At 37.0% G+C, this 19,288-nt stretch overlaps 1 protein-coding gene across 2 annotated transcripts; it reads left to right on the top strand.

Annotated features, from left to right (window-relative positions):
• The first annotated feature begins 1,597 nt into the window (after positions 1–1,597).
• LOC133524394 (tRNA (uracil-5-)-methyltransferase homolog A) lies at positions 1,598–18,976 on the top strand. Of its 2 annotated transcripts, none has more exons than XM_061860379.1 (12): positions 1,598–1,830; positions 2,283–2,433; positions 3,179–3,351; positions 4,504–4,673; positions 6,422–6,572; positions 8,980–9,117; positions 9,651–9,766; positions 11,259–11,367; positions 13,005–13,127; positions 13,630–13,822; positions 14,450–14,670; positions 17,393–18,976. In XM_061860379.1, the coding sequence occupies exons 1-12, from the start codon at positions 1,711–1,713 to the stop codon at positions 17,588–17,590; spliced, it is 1,863 nt and encodes a 620-aa protein (XP_061716363.1). In that variant the 5' UTR covers positions 1,598–1,710; the 3' UTR covers positions 17,591–18,976. The 2 variants fall into 2 exon arrangements, with proteins under 2 accessions (XP_061716363.1, XP_061716364.1); XM_061860380.1 differs by having other exon boundaries at positions 1,621–1,765.
• The last annotated feature ends 312 nt before the right edge of the window (positions 18,977–19,288 follow it).

A 19,288-nucleotide genomic window follows, 5' to 3' on the forward strand; every position in this document is an offset into this window, starting at 1 on the left:
TGCGAACAGTTAACAGGGAATACACTTTCGGGTAGGTATAGACAGCTTCTAATATCACATAGTTCCACAGTTCTCTGATTTCAATTATAGAATTAATTGCCTTATTGTTTTTTACCTGGTTGCCCAGATACTTGGGGTCAAACGTAGGCAAATAACATTGGTCGGAATACTCGGAATTCTCGGAAGATGTATCACTTGTATCTTCAAGTTCTTCTATAATCCACTGTTCGGATACCGATGATTCGATTTCATTTAGAATAAGTCCAATATTGTTGAAGTCAAATCTTTCAGAACTCATATCGCTTTAAGCTGAAATAACAAGAAACTGCTATATTGGTTTCTACGCTAAAAGTGGCTGCTAAATAATAATTACGTAGGCACGTGATCTAAAACTACAGCATATACCTACACAAAATAAGGTGTAACTGGCTACTAGGATACTTAATCCAATCTTATGTAGAAACTGAATACTTTTAAAGACACCGAATAGATATTTTGCGAAAATTTTATGTTTAAAGGTCTCATAATTAAATATACATTGCTTATATTTTAAATCTCCGAATACAACTCAAAGATGTAGTCGTATGTAGGGTCAGTAGGAACCTCGTATACGATCTTTAAAAAAGGTTTGTATACTATGTCTACTAGTAGGTAAACAATTTTATTATGGATTCTCCATAATTCCCAATTTTCTGTGTGCCTAATAGTTTTAAACGAAATGTACTTACATGTATTTATTAATTTAGGTACTTACATAAGTACATTTACAAAGTCGAAGAAAGTTCTCGGTGTCTTACACAACTCACCGTAGGAATGTAGGAATAGAACTACTTAATCAGTTCCGGACTATATTTAATAGGTATGGTATGAACTACCGTTAACTATTACATTGTTGTATACATTTCAAATGGCAGTATTGCATTCCACGAAATGTAAGATAAAAAATGCCATACCTCTCTTTCAGCTATATGGTGATAGAAAAGGACAACTTAAAACCCAAAATAGATTCATTGGCACAACTCTAAAGCCCTTCACACACGGAGCGATAATATAATATAGTAATATACCTACTGTAAGATACCAACAGATATCTTATCGTATAGCTAAGCACCACACATACCAACGAAACCAAAATATATACAGCTTCGTGTGTGGACTCTGTCAAATAGTACGTAAAATATATAGTAAGATGCCTTGCTTAACCATACCTTTTGGTATATTATCGCTCCGTTTGTGATGGACTTAACATTTTCCTAGCTTCCGACAAGTTCCAATGCTAAAATAAGGGCATGGCTGATAAAATTAGTAACAGGGAAATATTGGTAAATCTGGGCAGGAGTAGGTGATACATCAACACCATTTACACCATTTGCACCAATTGCACCTTTGTACAACTCGGGTATTCCCCTGTCTTGGGTTAAACTACCATTACACGATACAATAGTATGTCGTTAAAATTGCAGTGTTTTTTTTTGTGAGACCTATATTTGCATTAGCTGATTGAATTTGGATTTTAAATTTTCATTAATGATTATAATATTATTTTACTTAAAGTAACGAAAATGATTACTTTTATTATTCGATAGTGTGATGCAATCTTGGATAAAAAAAAACGATCTGTCAAAACTACGAGGGATAACCTATAAAATATTAGGCTCGATTCCTTATGTTTAGTTAATAAGCGTAGAAAAATCTGCATTATTGCTGATAATGGGTGACGGAGAAGAAGCCGAAGTCCGCGAAGAGTATGCCTATTTAGACCGAGGTGGGTTTTCGTCGGAAAAATTCAAAATAGAGCTTCGAGGACTACCAAAGTTTTACGGTATAGCGGTTAGTAAAACTTTACTTTCGTATTGGTTACTTTTCTTGTTACAGACGTTACTTTGTTATTTTACAACTTTTGAGTACTAATACCATGTATTATATGGTATATATAATATTATACTTAAGTTTTTAAAAATACTCTCACTGTTGGCAATCTAGTTGACGAAAATTCTTAAGCACGTTTTTATTCTAATTAAATTTTCTATCTACAGCTACAAGAACAGAAGACAATTAGCTAAATTAGAAAAAAATATAGTATACTTTATGTAATATGCACATTGTGATCCTGCGCTTGGGCTGTGATCCACGCTCTGGGTTGTCTGGTGAAAACGATTTCATTGGGTATACAGCGAGGAAATGTTGCTAATGTGATTGGAATGTAACGAATGGAATCCTTTTTTAATGTAATGTGTTTTAAATAAAAAAACTAACAAAAAAACTGTGTAAAACTATTTCAGGAACTGAAAAAGCTTATGAACCAGAAACTGTTACTGAATACAAGCAAGATAAAGCGACCCAAGAATGGGAGCCACTGGTTGTTTGCCTGCTTCCAGAATGATGAGGATCGGAACAAAGCTATTGAGGCATTGAATGGCTACTCATGGAAAGGTATATAATCAACTTCATAGGTTAGGTTACTCAAATTTACCAATTTTGCCTCCACAGGTATCTTTGCCCAAAAAAACGTTTTTTTATAAAAATTTGTTGATATAGCCAAATGTGTAGTAGCACGTAGTAGGAAACGTAGGTTATATTTGTAGCAATTATACTTAATAATTATAGGTGAGTTGTCAAATGTAGGCTGTATTTGCAAGCAAAATTTTGTTGAAACATAAATGCAAGTAAAAAAATATGGAGAACCCTTTAATGAATATTTCAGATTTTCAGTATAGAACATAAACTGTATAAAACATACATCAGTTCTAGTTTGGTTAAAAAGGCCCAAAATCACAAAAGTTGTGATGGTGGATAATGTAACCAAGCAATTTACAGACATGTTAACATTGCCCGGCACCAAAAACAGATTAGGGCCCTTGCACACTGTGTCTTTAACGCACAGTCACCTGCGTTTTGGGAATTTTTCATTCAATGAAGAAGTTTGTTTGCGTTTGTCGCGATACGATCGTTATATTGATGGTGCATTAAAAAAATGCAGTGTGCACAGGCCTTTAGGGTTTTGACTATTGGAGGTTTTACCCAACTGCGTAAGTATTAGAAGTAATATTTGTACACCCGAGTAGTTTATTTATAAATATATAAAACATTCCTGTGCCTAGTATTCCCATGTTGGATATCTATGGATAATCTGTGCACCATCAATTATATAGGTATAATTATTCATATATTTTTTCAGGTAAAACACTAATAGCAGAGGTAGCAAAACCAGCCCCTGATCCACTGGTTAGAAAGAGAAAGCAAGAAGAAGAAGAAGCTGGCCCTGACAAGAAAAAGAAGGAAGAATTCAGTCAGGAGCAGAGGATCAAAGATGCTACTACTCCTTATTGGAATATGCCCTATGAAGAACAGGTTAGTTAAGTTATAAAAAAAACTATGATTGATTGCGTGTTCAACTACATAGCCGCATGGCACACTGCATACGATTTGCACGTTGACATGCGATCGGAATGTCGCTATAATACGCGCATAGCATTGTCTCGCTCAAACTTCGGAGTGATGTGTGAATTGGATGCAGTGTGCCATGCACCATACCATGAAGGGATCATATGATGAAAACAGACATACATACAAGCAAAACAGCGTATCTTTGCGACACTTACGGCTTCATTCTTCATTACTATGTTTTCTTCACACACATACACAAAATTCACTTGTGTTTCAAATTTCATAAAAATATATCTTCAATCAGAAATACTACTATACTCGTATCTGTCTAAAAGGGTAAATACTGTAAATAGCAGTATTATTATTGCTGTGTCTCTTGTCTGTGTGTTTTCTGTAAGGTGGAGGTAATTCCACAATTAGCCTGCTCTAGTTTCAAGTGAGTTCAGCTAAGCCCTACCTTTCTTGTGGTTAAATGTAGTTTAAGTACATACCCCTGCATTTTACCTGCTGCTAACCTATGTATACACCCTTTTCCTACTGTTGCTTTTTGAAACTGGCAAACTGTCAAACTGAAAAAAGCAAGTTAAAATCATTATCTTAAAGCTGTGCTCTTTGGTGAACTATTTTTTCATTACAGCCTTTTCCTTGACAGCCTGATATAATTCACTTCCTTTAGGTACTTAATCCATGTGTGCTCCTCTTGGCTTTCTTCTTTACCTTCATCCTTTGATTTTCCCTTCATCGTGACAGGTGCCCTGACACGCTCGTTCTTTTATTTTCGGACAACCTGTCTGGCCTAGTGGGTAGTGACCCTGCCTATGAAGCCGATGGTCCCGGGTTCAAATCCTGGTAAGGGCATTTATTTGTGTGATGAACACGGATGTGTTCTTGCTTGAGTCATGGGGGTTTTGTATGTACTTAAGTATTTTTAAATATTTGTATATTATATATATTGTTGTCAAAGTACCCACAACACAAGCCTTAAAGTGTTTACTGTGGGATTTAGTCAATTTGTATAATAACGTCCTATAATATTATTTATTTATTTATTTTCGATGGTTTCGCTTTCCTTTAACTCTATTCAAGTTGAAATAATAAATTTGTATACAATTTCAGCTGAAATTAAAAGAGAAAGAAATAAAGCACCTGCTTATGAAATTTGACAATGAGAGATGGAGGTTGGACAGAGATAACCGCGGGGCTCTCGAAGCGAAGCGCAAACTTTACAATGGGCTGAGCTTCGAACTGAGGCCCATAGAGAGGTCCCCTGTCACGGAAGGATACAGGTAAACCTTTTAATATTCGGCATTAGTGCATTTTCACATTGCCTGATAGAAAGTCTTTTTGGAGGTAGAATTACGGCAGCCTGGATGTTTCAGACCAAGGAAACCAACGTTTGCGGCACTTTGTGGTTAAAGAATTTTTATTGATCTCAAAAGAAATATACATTTCACTTAATGAGATACATACATGTACTAATGAATTCTATGTTAATTTGTTAGTTTGCGCCCGTGAGCGACAATTTGGTTGTATTTACAAATTTACAAAATTAATTTCATTACTCTAAGTATATTTAAGTCTTAAGTTAGGTAACAATAACATAATAATAACAATTGTGTTAAGTGGCAGTATAGTGGGTAGAAGTAAGTTTAAATACGCACCGCCGCACAACTGCACTAAGTAGTGGTCAGCGGTAACTGGCCAGGGCCGCATTTAGGTTTGGATTATAGGGATGTTATTTACAATATAAGTTTTTAGATTCGTTTTAAAAATGCTCATTGTGTTAGATTCTTTTACATATCCGTTTATATATCCGTGCCCCTTCAAATTTTATATTTTTGGTGCCAAAATTTTTTGTGCGGGGAAACTGTACCACTAGATGGTCCGCGTTGCGCAGTCTACACCGTCCTTTTTCTCTGTTAGTGAAAAAAACTGTTTCACAGTGTATCTGTTTTTTAATTATCTTTCTTATTAACATACATGTATTAGAGTACACACTTTGAGGTTCCTAAAACTAGTGATTTTTACTGTGGTTGGCTCTATTTCTCAAAAGTTTGCCTACATATCAGATACGACCATGAAGAACATTTTAAGTAAATAAGTTTTTAGCAAAAATTAAATTTTTGGTACAAACTTTTATTGCTGACTGTACTTTTCTATCCACATGCAACTGATACTCATAGAGACAATTCTAACAACGTCAAACACAATTTAACACAGAGTTCCTATGGCGACCTTCTGTCTCCAATCAGATCAGCTCCATGTCATCATTATATTAGAAAAAATAAAATTTTAAATTTTTTTTTCGGACAAGATATCCATATTAGAATATAAATAAATAATAAAACACAAATAATAAAGGAACAAAGGTAAAACAATAAATTAAATATTTTTTACATTGATTTAAACCAACACGATTTTCGTTCATAGTTTTAAAACGAATACGGGACTTAATCGCGTAAACTTACGTTTATTATATGGCCTAACGTTTCGAACGTGACGTTACGCTCGTGGTCACAGGCAGACTGGCGAGGAATTGTATCAACATCTTGCTGCGCGGGTTTTGCGAACTACCCGCACTTGATCTTGATTATTCACTTGTACGCTAGGGTTGTCACTTTGCCTACACACAACACTCACGACATCCGAACGGTAATCACGACTAAGGGCAAGTTAAATAAAAACTTGTAAACAGTACCTATTTATATTTATTAATTTAATTAATAATAGTTGTTGTTCAAAGAATAATACTGTTTCTATATCTGTTTCTCTCCAAGGGTCATCTGAAGTCGGATCGGACAATGTAAACACTATGAGTGTTGCTGTTAGCATAATGACTGATTTTAGCTTTAAGCGCCATTTAGAAGGTTCCAGAACTTGCATGCTTTATTCGATATATTTCTTGTGCACTTCAGGCACAATGAATTCAGTTAACCAACAAATACTGGAATGTAACGAAAATCGCATGTAAGTTCGTGAATCGTCTAAAGGGGGCTTCAGTGTGTATAATGTCTTATTCTAAATTTGCCCACAGAAATAAATGCGAGTTCACAGTGGGCATAGATGAGGAGACCAATCTCCCCACAGTTGGGTTCCGGCTGGGCAGCTACGCGACGGGCACTGTAGCGGTCGGCCCCATACAGTCACTCATACATATCTCTGACAAAACGAAAAAGGCAGTTTTGGTGAGTCATTAGGCGGGTCCACACAGAGCGAGCAGCCTCGCGAGGAAATTTCGTTGCGCGGCAAACGACGGGTGTAACTTTTGCCTCAGCCGAGCCAATTTGCTCGGCAAGATGGCGTCCCGCAGTCAGCTGTTCAAAATGGTGCTGCACATATTCACTGCCGTGGCTCGTGTATGATTTATTTTATTTTGCTTTTCAAAGCAATCCCAAAGAAAAAAATGAAAACTAACAAGTTGCAGGAGATTTTGGGTGCAACAAATCTATAAAATCAATCACGATACGGAAATCGGCTCTTTTGAGGTTAGAAAATGGAGTAAGACGAATTTTAAACGCATTTAAAAAAAGGAGGACGTAAAACTTAAATGGCAAGACACGAATTGAAGAAAGGTATCACTTTCAGGGAGATGGTGCTTCCCACGCAGCGATATTTAACGATGGAAGACTCGTACACCAGTCTCAGTCTATTTATTAAATTTTAAATCAAATTAAACATCAATCCTCTCTAAATCCCCTATTCATATAGTTGGGATCTCTAACCTACCATTTCATGTATTTGCTACGTAAAAGTATATTAATTTGCAACATTGGTCTTTATTCATATTTTCCAATTTGAGGAACACCACAGTAACCACGCGCACCAAACAAACACGTCCCGACCAGCGCGCGGCAAAAGACTGAGGCGCCTTTGAGCATGCCGAAAAACCGATACCGAGCGGCTCGGCCAAGGTCGCGCTCGTCCGAGGAAAACGTGCGCTCTGCCTCGGCCGAGGCACGTCTACATTGGCCGTTTTGTGCGCGAGGAAATTGCCTCGCGCGTATGCTCGCTCTGTGTGGACCCGGCTAATCTTTGTAAATGCACTGTTAATTGATATTTATAAATCGTATTGCAAAGGTATAAGATCCACCAATGGTCCGCTTATTGTCTTGCTGTTAGTAGTGTACGTACATAAGTACACATTCGGCAACAGTAGGTAAGGGCGATTTATGAAAATTTCATTACCTTTCATTACCTACATTTTAATTTGTCGTAGCATTCAATGGCTCGAGTTTGAATTTTGTTTTCTCGCTACTTGTCATTTTGTCAAAATTTAAACACCGATATTTATAAATTAAAAAGTTAGAAATGTTATTTTTTTGTATCATTGAAATGGCCGAACATGGCGCGCGCTTTAGTAGTCAAAGAAATTTGTACCATTTAAATAGCCGCAGCAGTGATCGCAAACAGTTTTGAGCGCTTTTACTCTTGAAGACGCCATGACTTATTTCCGACCTTTATTTTTTATTTTTCTGGGCACAGTCAGCAGGCAGAAGTTGCTAAGCGGCTGAGATCTTCGAAATGAAAATAACACCTTATTTTAAGGGTTATGAAAATAAAAATGCGTGCAGGTCATTTTGAACACTTCTTTTGCTGACTGTATTTGGTCTTCATTGTGATATTCATTAATAACTAAACCTGTTCATAAAATAATATGATTTATCCTCGGTTTACCTTTGTTTAATCGACGATTTTTCTGTAGATTTTTGTTACACAGAAAATAATTCAAGGAATTTCATATTGCAAAATAATCTTTACACAGAATATTTACTTCAAATAATTTTAGTTCAGATTAGTTTAGTTTCAAGGACAATTTGTTTCAGCAACAGTTCGTTTTCTTGGGGGTCGCAATTCTAACTTAACCACTAACCCACTTTTCTGACAACAGTTCGTTTTCTTGCGGGTCGTAGTTCTAACCTAAGCTAACCCACTTTTCCAGCAACAGTTTGTTTTCTTGGGAGTTGCAGCTCTAAACTAATCTAAACTCCTTTTTTGGCAATTTAAATGAATAAAGTAACATAATAATCGTTGAAATCAATATTCTGTGAACTGTAGTTTCGTACAAATATTAATCAGGGAATAATAATTCTACAGCCAGTTATTATTTTATTTAAAAATCTTTATATAAATATTAGAATAGAATAGCAATCATTTACTCAGACAACACATCAAATCAAATAACACATACCTATAGCAAATACAGGGCAAAGATAAATAAAACAGTAGAGACAGAGATGTGAAGCCGAAATGGTCTCCACTCATCAATGCAACTGGCACGACTAGCGTGGTCAACGGCGCTAGGCATATTATTTATTTATTTAATCTTTATTGCACAATACATGAAGGTACAAATAGCGGACTTAATGCCTTAAGGCATTCCCTACCAGTCAACCAATGGGCTAAACCAGAAAGATTAACTAGGTGCAGTGTCTTTTAAAGTAAATGAATTTGTAATCGAGACTATATACGAATTTATACTATATATTGATAAACTTACACATATACTCTGAACAACACTTACACTTATATTTTGGCGTAAAGTTTGGCGATAAAATAAGGGTACACACCTTAAACCTCACGTGTATTTGACAGATCTTCCAAGAGTTCGTGCGCAAGTCTGAACTTCGTCCATTTTCGCCCGCGGACTATTCAGGCCACTGGCGTTATCTCACCGTTCGGCACTCCATGTCTAAGGGCGACCTCATGCTGATCGTAGCGTTGCATCCACAGGTATGTCTGTATTCTGAACCATATAACGGAGGCACAAGGTTCAAAATATTAAATAAGGGTTAATTTTATAATGGTTTGTGAAAGTGGACCTTAAGTATGTACTACTACATAAATAAACAGTCTGTTAATTCGCTAGCCTAGGCACCTATGATAATGATGGAATGGTGCATCGGCACAGACGGGTAAGTCTCATTAGCTCAGTTGTTAGAGCGGCGGTTATTCTGTAATCGTGAATTCGTATCTGACCGAGGCGTTGAATCGCGCCTTCAATGAATCAATGAAATATTTATTGATAAAATACAGGTATTTGACATGACAACACTTTACAGCGAATGGGATAACACATATTATTATTTTTCGAATTAAACATTACTCTAGATAAGTAATGAGGTACATTATTATCTTGTGTCAAACAAAAATTTAATGTATTTTAATTCAAATTATACCGAATATTCCAATAGGTCCTTCATCTCCAATAGGTACTGCTAGTTCGTTAGTAGATAATATATAGTACATTAATAATTTGTTTTTAGGAGCTGACAAGCGAACAGAAGGAGAAGATACAAAAAGAACTAGTGGAGCATTTCAGTTCGGAGGAATCGGCAGCTTGCGGGATCAAGTCGCTGTACATAGACTACATTACGAAAAGGTATACAATACACTATTTTCTTTTTCTACTCGCCGACTGTAATGGTTGAATTCAGATTTCGTATACCAAACTGTAATTGGGTACTTTTCATGCATGGGCTCCCAACTCAACTATAATATTCATTTCGAAACGGTTTAGTTAACTATAATGAAATGGACTAATCACAGCTCGCCGCGGTCAAGAGGACGAAACAAAACGATAGCTCAAATTAATTATTTATTTTAGGTTGTATAGTAGAAACAATTGCTTTATAAGTCATAAACGCACATGTGACACCCTTAATAGAGCAACATCCATAGACTACGAAAACTGCTTACCATTGCTTGTTAGTCTCCATAGGCTACGGTGGCTAAAATTGAGAAAAAACTATCTAAAATAGAATTTAGCAAGGAGCAAGTACCCAGGCCTCATAAGTTACGAGAAGGTGTCGTTGGCCAACCCGCCGGGTCCCGACGGCCGGGGCGCGCACGAGTATGAAGGTATCGCGGCTGCTCGCATACGAGTATTTTAAATAGCTGTATACTTTTGGCTTGTTTACCTGTGTGATTTTATTAGTTTAAAGTTTTATTTTTATTGACTTGTAGAAAAAGTATTGTATACAATAGTGATATAATCAAGCTTTTCAATCTCGTACCTCACTTTGGCAACTCAGCAAGCTTCGTTGCCAAAACACGGTACTCGACTGAAAAGCTCTCTATTATATCACGATTGTATAAAATACTATTATTGTTCATCAATGGATATTAATATTATTGAGTGCGAAAGTAACTCTGTCGTAATGTCTTACAGCCCGTTGATATATAAAGCCGCTGGGATCTCATATCAGTGCCACTGTGACGAGGTACAGGCGACATCAAAGATAAATTTACAATTTGCACCTTATTCTTTACTAAGAGGAAAGGGGACGGCATCGTCTGCGTCATTGCGTTCCGTTCCTCGCAATAACTATGCTATTTCGCACAGTCGACATCAAAGATATGTTATCTTAAGACGAAAGTGGAGGACCCACGCGAAATCCCCTTTTCATACAAACGCAGTCCCCATTTTCCTCTCTGGATATTGACAGTATGGAAAATATTTGTACATAATTTGATGTATATTAACCGTAGCTGGCCCCACGTTTGACTTTTTTAGATTTCGTGATTATTGTAATGATTAGGAGCGAGGACCAGATTTCAGATAATTTTTAAATGCCGAGTCTAATAATAATAAAAATTCGAAAATAGCTGTGCACAACAAATAGTTAGTTATTGCGAGGAACGGAAGGCAATGACGCAGACGATGCCGATTATCTATTGTTTTCTTATTACAAAATATGGTTGCTGAAAAAAGCCAATTAATTAATTTGTGCTATTATTTTAACATCATTGGATTCATTGGTGATGAGGACAGGATAACGAATAATACGTAGATAGTTATCAAATTACATAACTGAATGAATATATCTAATTGTCTATTAGACATTATATATAGCCATGTTTATTTTACTTAGGCGAGTGGGTGAGGAGGCAAAAAAACCGCTACATATGTGGGGCGATACGCATATAGTGGACACTATTCTCGGCAGGCAGTTCAGGATATCGCCTGAGGCATTCTTCCAGGTAATAACGTTTTTATGTCTTATTATTTTATAATACTCTTAACATGTATAAAGGATATTTACACCAGAGGGCCTACCGCGAACCACGTTCGACGTGTTGTTTCCCTGTCACACTTACGTACGAATTTACAAGTGCAACAGAACACGACGAACGTGGTTCGCGGTAGGCCCTCAGTGCACAATACACGGTGCCCGTCAGCATTACGAGAGATTTCAACAGTATATTCCTGATCATATTTAAAGACTACAATGTCCCATAAACTTTTTTTGGGATTCGCCTAATTTCAGAGTTAAAGCCACTTACAACAAAAAACATCCTTTTATTGTTACTTAGTGAAAAACGCCTTTACACCTAGTGCAAATGTCCTTATTGATAATGTCAAAAAGTGATAACACTGCAAAAAATACGTAAAAATAAGTTCAAATTATTTTTGAGTTACAGGTTTTACAAATAGCACAAAAAAAACGAAAATATTTTAATATTTTATAAAATTGACCTAAACTCATATAACATTTTTTTCTTCTTTTGGCCTCAGAAATGCGTGGTTAAAATCTCTCAGATTCCTCGTGGACACCTTGTATTGTGGCCGTAAATTTGACAGTTGTACGTTGCGCTGTACGGCGCCATACGTTTCGTGGTAACTGGATTGCCAAATGTTTGCGTTTTGTACAAAATATGTATATTCTGTACATCTTATACAACAAAGTCCCCACTGCGTCTGACTGTCAGTATGTTCGCGATAAACTCAAAACTATAACGGATTTTCTTGCGGTTTTCACCTATCAATAGAGTGACTCTTGAGGAAAGTTTAGTTGTATAATTTGTCATAGTTTACCCGCTCGAACCCGGGTCGGGTCGCTAGTAGAGTCAGACCGAGTTGGCAGCATTTTTGGTAGCCCAGACGGTGCAAATGTTATTTTAAACGTCAAACTTCTATGACAGTATGACGTTTACTTGACACTTGCACCGTCGGTTATCTAAAGCGCTGCCAACTTAGCTTGGACTGACTATATGATTAATATTTTATTTATCAAAAGCGATCGTTTTCGGTAAATGTAACCATTGTAAGTAAACTGGGCTAATTCAAATAAAACCTAGTTTCCCTGGGTCGGAAGCTCGCAATCATAAAAACTAGTGCTTCTGCTAATTCTTGGGATTAGGTTGCCAAAGCGGACCCCAGGCTTCGTTAGAATGCAACCAGGAAAACGCGAAAATTAGGAGGAACCTCGTCACTGCAAGCACGGATGCGCATAAAGCGCCGTCTCTTACACCTGTAATAAATGCGGCTAGTAATATATAGTTAGTGTCATCCACGATGACGCGCAGATTTGTCAAATCTAACCTTTAATAACATGACAATACGAGTCAAGGCACGCATCGTCGTGAATGACATGATGTATAACTTTAGGTATCTTAATTCTTTATTCCTTTGTATTCATGAGCCACCACTTATGGCAAGACAAAGTTAATTAGGTACTAATTAATCGCATAAGTTTATAGGAGTAGGTACAGCTAGCTGCAAAATTGCATAGATACATTGTGAATCCATTCATTAAGTGGCCATGCAATTTTGCAGCTGCGTGTATAATGTTTTTTTGCCAATCAATGCATTAAATAAATATACGTATTACAACTAGATAAACACAGCGGGTGCAGAAATACTGTACCAGAGCGCCATCGACATGAGTCAAGTGGACAGCGGGTCCACTGTCGTCGACATATGCTGTGGCACCGGTACCATCGGGCTTTGCTTCGCTAAGGTAAGGATAACACAGGTCGTAAACAACATACATAAAAATGATTCACAAATAACATTCTCACTTCTCATGCTCATTACATTTAAGTCGCGTCTAAGCGACAAAAATTGCTTATTATCCTCTAGAGCACAAAGTAAAATCATTTTCACGACTCTTATTAACTTAGCAATAAACTTTAAAATCTATCATACAAACTGCCAGCCCTGCCGGCGCGACCCCGACCGGCCCGAGTACGATTTTCTTTAGTCTTGAACAAATACGGTAAAATAATCTAAAATATTGGAATTTTTTGTTAGTTTTCCTCGCAATCGACGTGAAAAGCAGAGTGTATAACTCAGGCATAAATGTCCATTTTTATCCTCGACTATATTAGTCCTCGCGATAAAAATGGATCGTTTTATACCCTTGTCGTATAATCCACTAATAACCAACTAGAACCGACTTCACTAACAGCTTAAAATCTTTCCTATAAAATAAAAAAATACGCCACAACGAACCATTACAGTACTGCGGCCAAGTGCTAGGCGTGGAGCTTATACCAGAGGCGGTGCGCGACGCCCGCGCCAACGCAGCCGCCAACGGCATCGACAACTGCCAGTTCTTCGCCGGCCGCGCCGAGGACGCGCTGCCCTCCGTGCTGGCGCGCGCCGCCGCCGCCGGCCTCGTCGCCGTCGTCGACCCCCCGAGGGCGGGCTTACGTAAGTTATAAGTATACTATAGGAACCATAGGCCTAGGCAGGACCTCAATTTTACATACAATGTATGATTCCCCCGTTGACTCGCTGGCTGGCTACGCCCTTGATACGAACTCGGAGAAACACATTCAATTGACCACAGATAGACTTTAACTCCTTACATTAAGGTCTCTCCTAACTGTGATATGATGAAAGTATGGGGTCTATACAAAATTACAAAGTCGACATCTGACGCTGATGACGTGATCACAGAAAGCAGGATTACGTTAAGAGGGTCTCTAACGCCAATGACCTTCGATCTGAATCCCTGAGTTTTCTATTGTTTTTTTTGTTCCTTATCATATTAACAGCGTAAGCAGTAGTGTCACATATTTACTTCAAAGTTCACTGTCTTCGAGATATTTGGCATCAAAGTTGAACAATTTTAGGCGAAAAAACTGGTTTACTAGCCATAACTTTTGTGTTAATTAGTTTAAAATTAAAATCTCTGACCAGATTTTAGAGACGTCGAAGACGAACCAAAATGTGTAGATTTCGTACATGTAAAATCCTTAACAGCAATCGAGTAACCAAAAAAGGCAAGTATCTTTTACATTATCTTTGAAACTCAAGTACCACCTTTCTCCATAGATATGCGAGCAGTAACTCAACTACGCAACACGAAGTCAGTCAAGCGTCTGGTATACATATCGTGCAGCCCGGCCTCGGCCGCCAAGAACTTTCTAGATCTGTCTCGGCCCTCGTCGAAGACGCTCAGAGGAGCGCCTTTCATGCCCGTCCGCGCCGTGCCCGTCGACATGTTCCCGCACACTAAACATGTCGAGCTCGCCGTCTTGTTCGAGAGGGAACAGGTACAGTCACCGTCAGATATATTTGAGCGCCCGAGGTGCTTAGAAATATCTGAACATGCATTCTAACGTCTTGACATTAAAGGCGTGATCAAAAACTTCTCTGTTGCTTACACAACCTTTTAATTTTAAGGTTTTTCGAATAACGGTCGATCAAGCTCGTATCCGACACATATAATCATTTAATTTAAAAAATAAATAAATAAATTCTACTTTCCGCCTAAAACCGCGAATAAAAAATTCGTATATTATAAAAATTTAAATTAAATTCAAAATAATTAAACAATATTAAGTATTATGAGTAAGGTCCGACCGAGAACGCTTTTTTTGTCTTGGCCGAGACCGAGATTCAATGGGATTCTCGGCCGAAATCGAAACCGAGAATTTATAAAATAGAAAAAAAATACTAATTTTGTACTAAAAATATTTTTACAATCGAAATTCGACGATTTATCAGAAAAAAGTTATTCATAATCAATTCGCAGCGCTATTAAATAGTATTTTTAGGGTTCCGTAGCCAAAATGGCAAAATTGGAACCCTTATAATTTCGTCATATCCTTATGTATGTCGGTCTGTGCGTATGTCACAGCCATTTTACTCATAAACTATACGATATATTTTATAACCAAATTTGGAACGTAGGTGTACATGTATTATGTAAGTCGCTTCTTAGTTTAGCAAAAAACATGAAAAAATATATTTTCAAATATATACTCCATATAAAAGTAACTAAAAGTAAAAAAAAGCATGTGGCACATCCTTAGTCGTTCAAAATACATAAGGTAGCTAATAAGGTTTTTTTGATTAAGTAAATACTTTTGGAAATAATCGCTCCAAAAAAAATAGTGTGATTCCGTCTAACTTTTGAACAAAACCATTTAAAAATATCTAAATAATAAAGCTTAATAAGCAAATATTTTTCAGGAAAACTATTTTGAAGATGGTCGGTTAAGCCATTTAAGAGTTATAAAAAACTGATCTTATTAAAACGACGAAAGTGCCACTAACATACGCTCTTTTGCTTGTACGGCTTTTTTGTATTGTGTGAAGGTACGGAACATTCCATTATGCGTGGTCCGACACGCACTTGGCCGGTTTTTTTTTCAGTACGGATGTGCACAAAAATAGGTACAATAATAATAATCAGAATAAAGAGTTCTATATTGTAACCCAAAAAATCCGCCAAAGGTGTCGTTTTGTACTTACCTACTGCTTTGCTTTTTCCCGTTAACACAAATATATTTAGTATCAATATCCAGTGTCATCTTTCACTCACAACAAGTTAATCTAAGTTACATCCCGATAACAATATACATTCATTTATTCATCAATAACAAAAACCACAAAATGAAAAGACCCAAATGTGTTAATTTGTCATTTCATTACTTGCAACTGTGCCTATCCGATCCAAACACTTAGTATTTGATAAGTTTGGCTTTGCAATTGGCTTAAAATGTGGATACGAAACCAATCAAAATCACAAAAAAACGTCACACCAACCGGGCGATGCAACCAACGGGCTTAGACCCTGGCGCTCGTGCGCGGAAAATTCAAATTCACCAATGATAACTCATTGCCTAGTCTCGGTGTCGGCAAGAATCTCGGCCCATGTTGGCCGAGAGCCGAGACCGAGATCTCGGCTCGATTTTTGGCCGAGAATGCCGAGACCGGACCTTAATTATGAGTGCTGTTAGTTGTGAGAGTTAAAATGTTGTATTAATTATACAACATTTATGATAAGTTGTTAAAAATAAATATATTATTATAGACAAAATTAAGGATACACAATACAAATATAATTTAAACTAAAACTGTATACAAATAGACCCGGCGCGAAGGTGCCCATGATGCTAGCATAGCAGCATTACCACCTTGGATTACTATGGGCACTGAGCAGCCTTTGCACCAGGAAAAAAGTTAGAATGTAAACACTTAATTTATGGATGCAGATATTATTATTCATAAAAAAACATTGAATAAAATCTAAATGTCACAAAAATAGAAGTATTAGTAGTCTTAACATTGGATGCGGCATGTTAATGATACCCGAGTAACTTTGATTTTATAACTTTGCCAGTGGCTGCAACTAAGTATTCAGTAATAGCAGCAGAATAAGAAATGTCTAAGATCTAGCCTTCGCCTCGTCCGACAATTACATGTGATCTGAGACTTTCTTATTTACTGACCGAGATGGGTATACTATTTTTCTGTTCGACGGAGCCGGAAAGCGGCAACTTCGTTTAGCGCAACGGGCCAATATTTGACGCTTACCGGCTGGAAAACAGAAAATATATTACATAATCGTTGTGCAAAATAGTGGAAATCTGGTTTATTGTACCCCAAAAATATATATAAAATTTAACAAATAAATTGGAAAACAAAAGTTATTCATGTAGAATATATAAAACAAAGTATCTAAATCAGGGGTTCCCAATCTTTTTCAACATGCGTCACAGTTACAAGTTTAGTATTTTGCAACGGCGCCCTTGTAAATTTAAAATCACGGTCGAAAAAGAGTGACACGACGCTATATTATTTAACGCTGCGAGCGCTCAAATAGGTACGAATATTTGTGGTTTCGGATAATGATAGAACTCACGGCGCCCCTCTTTACTTTCTACGGCGCACCAGGGCGCCGCGGCGCACACTTTGGGAACCCCTGATCTAAATAGAAACCATGGGTTAGAAATAAGCTTTTGAAATTTGTTTTTTTTTTTCAATTAGGTTCCTGAAGACCAACAAGAGAAAATGGAAATTAAGGAAGACAAGGAATCTGTTGGCCACGAAGGGACCACACGAGACGAAGCTGTCCGAAAAGAGGAAGCTGTTCAAAAAGAGGAAGCTGACCAAAACGAGGAAACTGATAAAGGAATGGAAATAGAAATAAAAAATGAAATAGAAGCTAGTAAAGAGGGGAAATGATTAAAGAAACTAAGCAGATCGAAAGGTGGAATAAAATAAATCAATATAAGTTTTCATGTCTTAATTGGAATGAGAAGACAACTTTTTGCGACATTGTGACTGTAATGGTCTAAAGAAGGTTTGTGACTAAAACAAGTTTATTTACCGGGTAAGGCCTGTAACAGGAGCAACTGTAGGCTGTACTCCTCAAACTGACCAACATTTGTTCAGCAACTTGTAAAATAACTTATTTTTAGAACACTTTAAAGTTTATTCTAAGGCACAATGTGTTGGGAATTACAATGATAACGTCAATCACAATGATGTTAGCGTACTGTAAAGGGGAATGCTTCTAATCTTGGTGGCGAATATAAACGCAGACGTAGATTACTGATTTTATATATATTTTATAACATTCAGTTAGATTACAAAATCGACTACCCTTAATGACTGTTAATATGTTATGTTATTATTTACATGTCAAATATTGTTAACGATGTGCCAGACTTCGCGACTAACATCGGGCGATAGCGAATGTAATTTTTTTAAAGTTGTCAAAGAAATGTTTTATCGTTGGAGGAGCCCTATATATGTTTACATTACACCTGGTATTACATTTTTATTAACTTCTTATAAATCAAAGGCCACAGGTATAGCGACATCGTTTCGAGCGATGGCGTCATAACCTTTAGGTAGTGCCCGGTAAGATATCGCCACTTTTTGATATTTAACAAATTTAACGCATATCAGTGAAAGAATAAGAATCAAAGTGTGGTGTTCTAAAAGTTGTGATCATGTGTCGGATGATAGCAGTAAATTGACGTGGCTACAAAGTTTTCAAAATTCTCTTTGGTCCGTAGTGACCATAATAACTTCTTGCCAAACCTCAGTTAAACGGTGGACTTATAAATGTGAATATAAAGTCCGTTTAAATGCAGCCCACCGCAGGCCCGGTAGCTCAACATCTGCATCCCTTTGCCGCCTTTACCAGTTGCCAACCCCGTGAGAGATTGTTGATCTTCCGAATTTCCCGTTAAACCTCCGGTATACGACAGAGGTCAAAATTGTTCTTTTTCTTTTTATTTGTTGACCTAGCTTAACTTTTAATTTTAATGGTTAAGGCGCTCTTATAGACAGATTTTAGGTTTTTGAGGGGGTGAAGCAGACGAAGTGGTAAAGCAGGCAGGCGGGCGCCCCGCGCGCCGCGCTCGCAGCAAGCCTACGTCCTTATTCTGACGCCATCCGTATTCTGGTTTGTTAGTTCTGGGATCTTTTCCGGAAATTTATATTGATTATGATTTAAACTTAATGAAATAAAAAATTTGATAATTATATATAATACTAGAGTATACCGCGGCAAATTGAGAACATAGTAAAATGATACCAAATCGTTTTGTGTCGAAATAATATTACTTACTAATTCAGACAAAAGTTACAACAGTCTGCTTTAAATCATATATAGATACCTATTCAAAACTTAGTTGACCTTAAAAATGCAATAGAAGTCAATTTCGGGCAAGTAGTGAAAAAAGGAAGAATACTAGCAAAGCTAAGTAATTTGTGGAAGTGAACGTAAAAAGGTAGCATGTTTTTGCTGGTATTGAGATAACTGAAAACATAAGCATAAGTAAAAAGTAGATAAATTATGCTATCTTCTCAAAAAAGAACCATGACTCTAACTGTAACGACTATTTCTATATTATTTTTTGAATTGACGAC

The sequence above is a fragment of the Cydia pomonella genome, chromosome 13 (assembly GCF_033807575.1).
Source record: "Cydia pomonella isolate Wapato2018A chromosome 13, ilCydPomo1, whole genome shotgun sequence".
In the NCBI taxonomy this organism is placed as follows: Eukaryota; Metazoa; Arthropoda; class Insecta; order Lepidoptera; family Tortricidae; genus Cydia; species Cydia pomonella.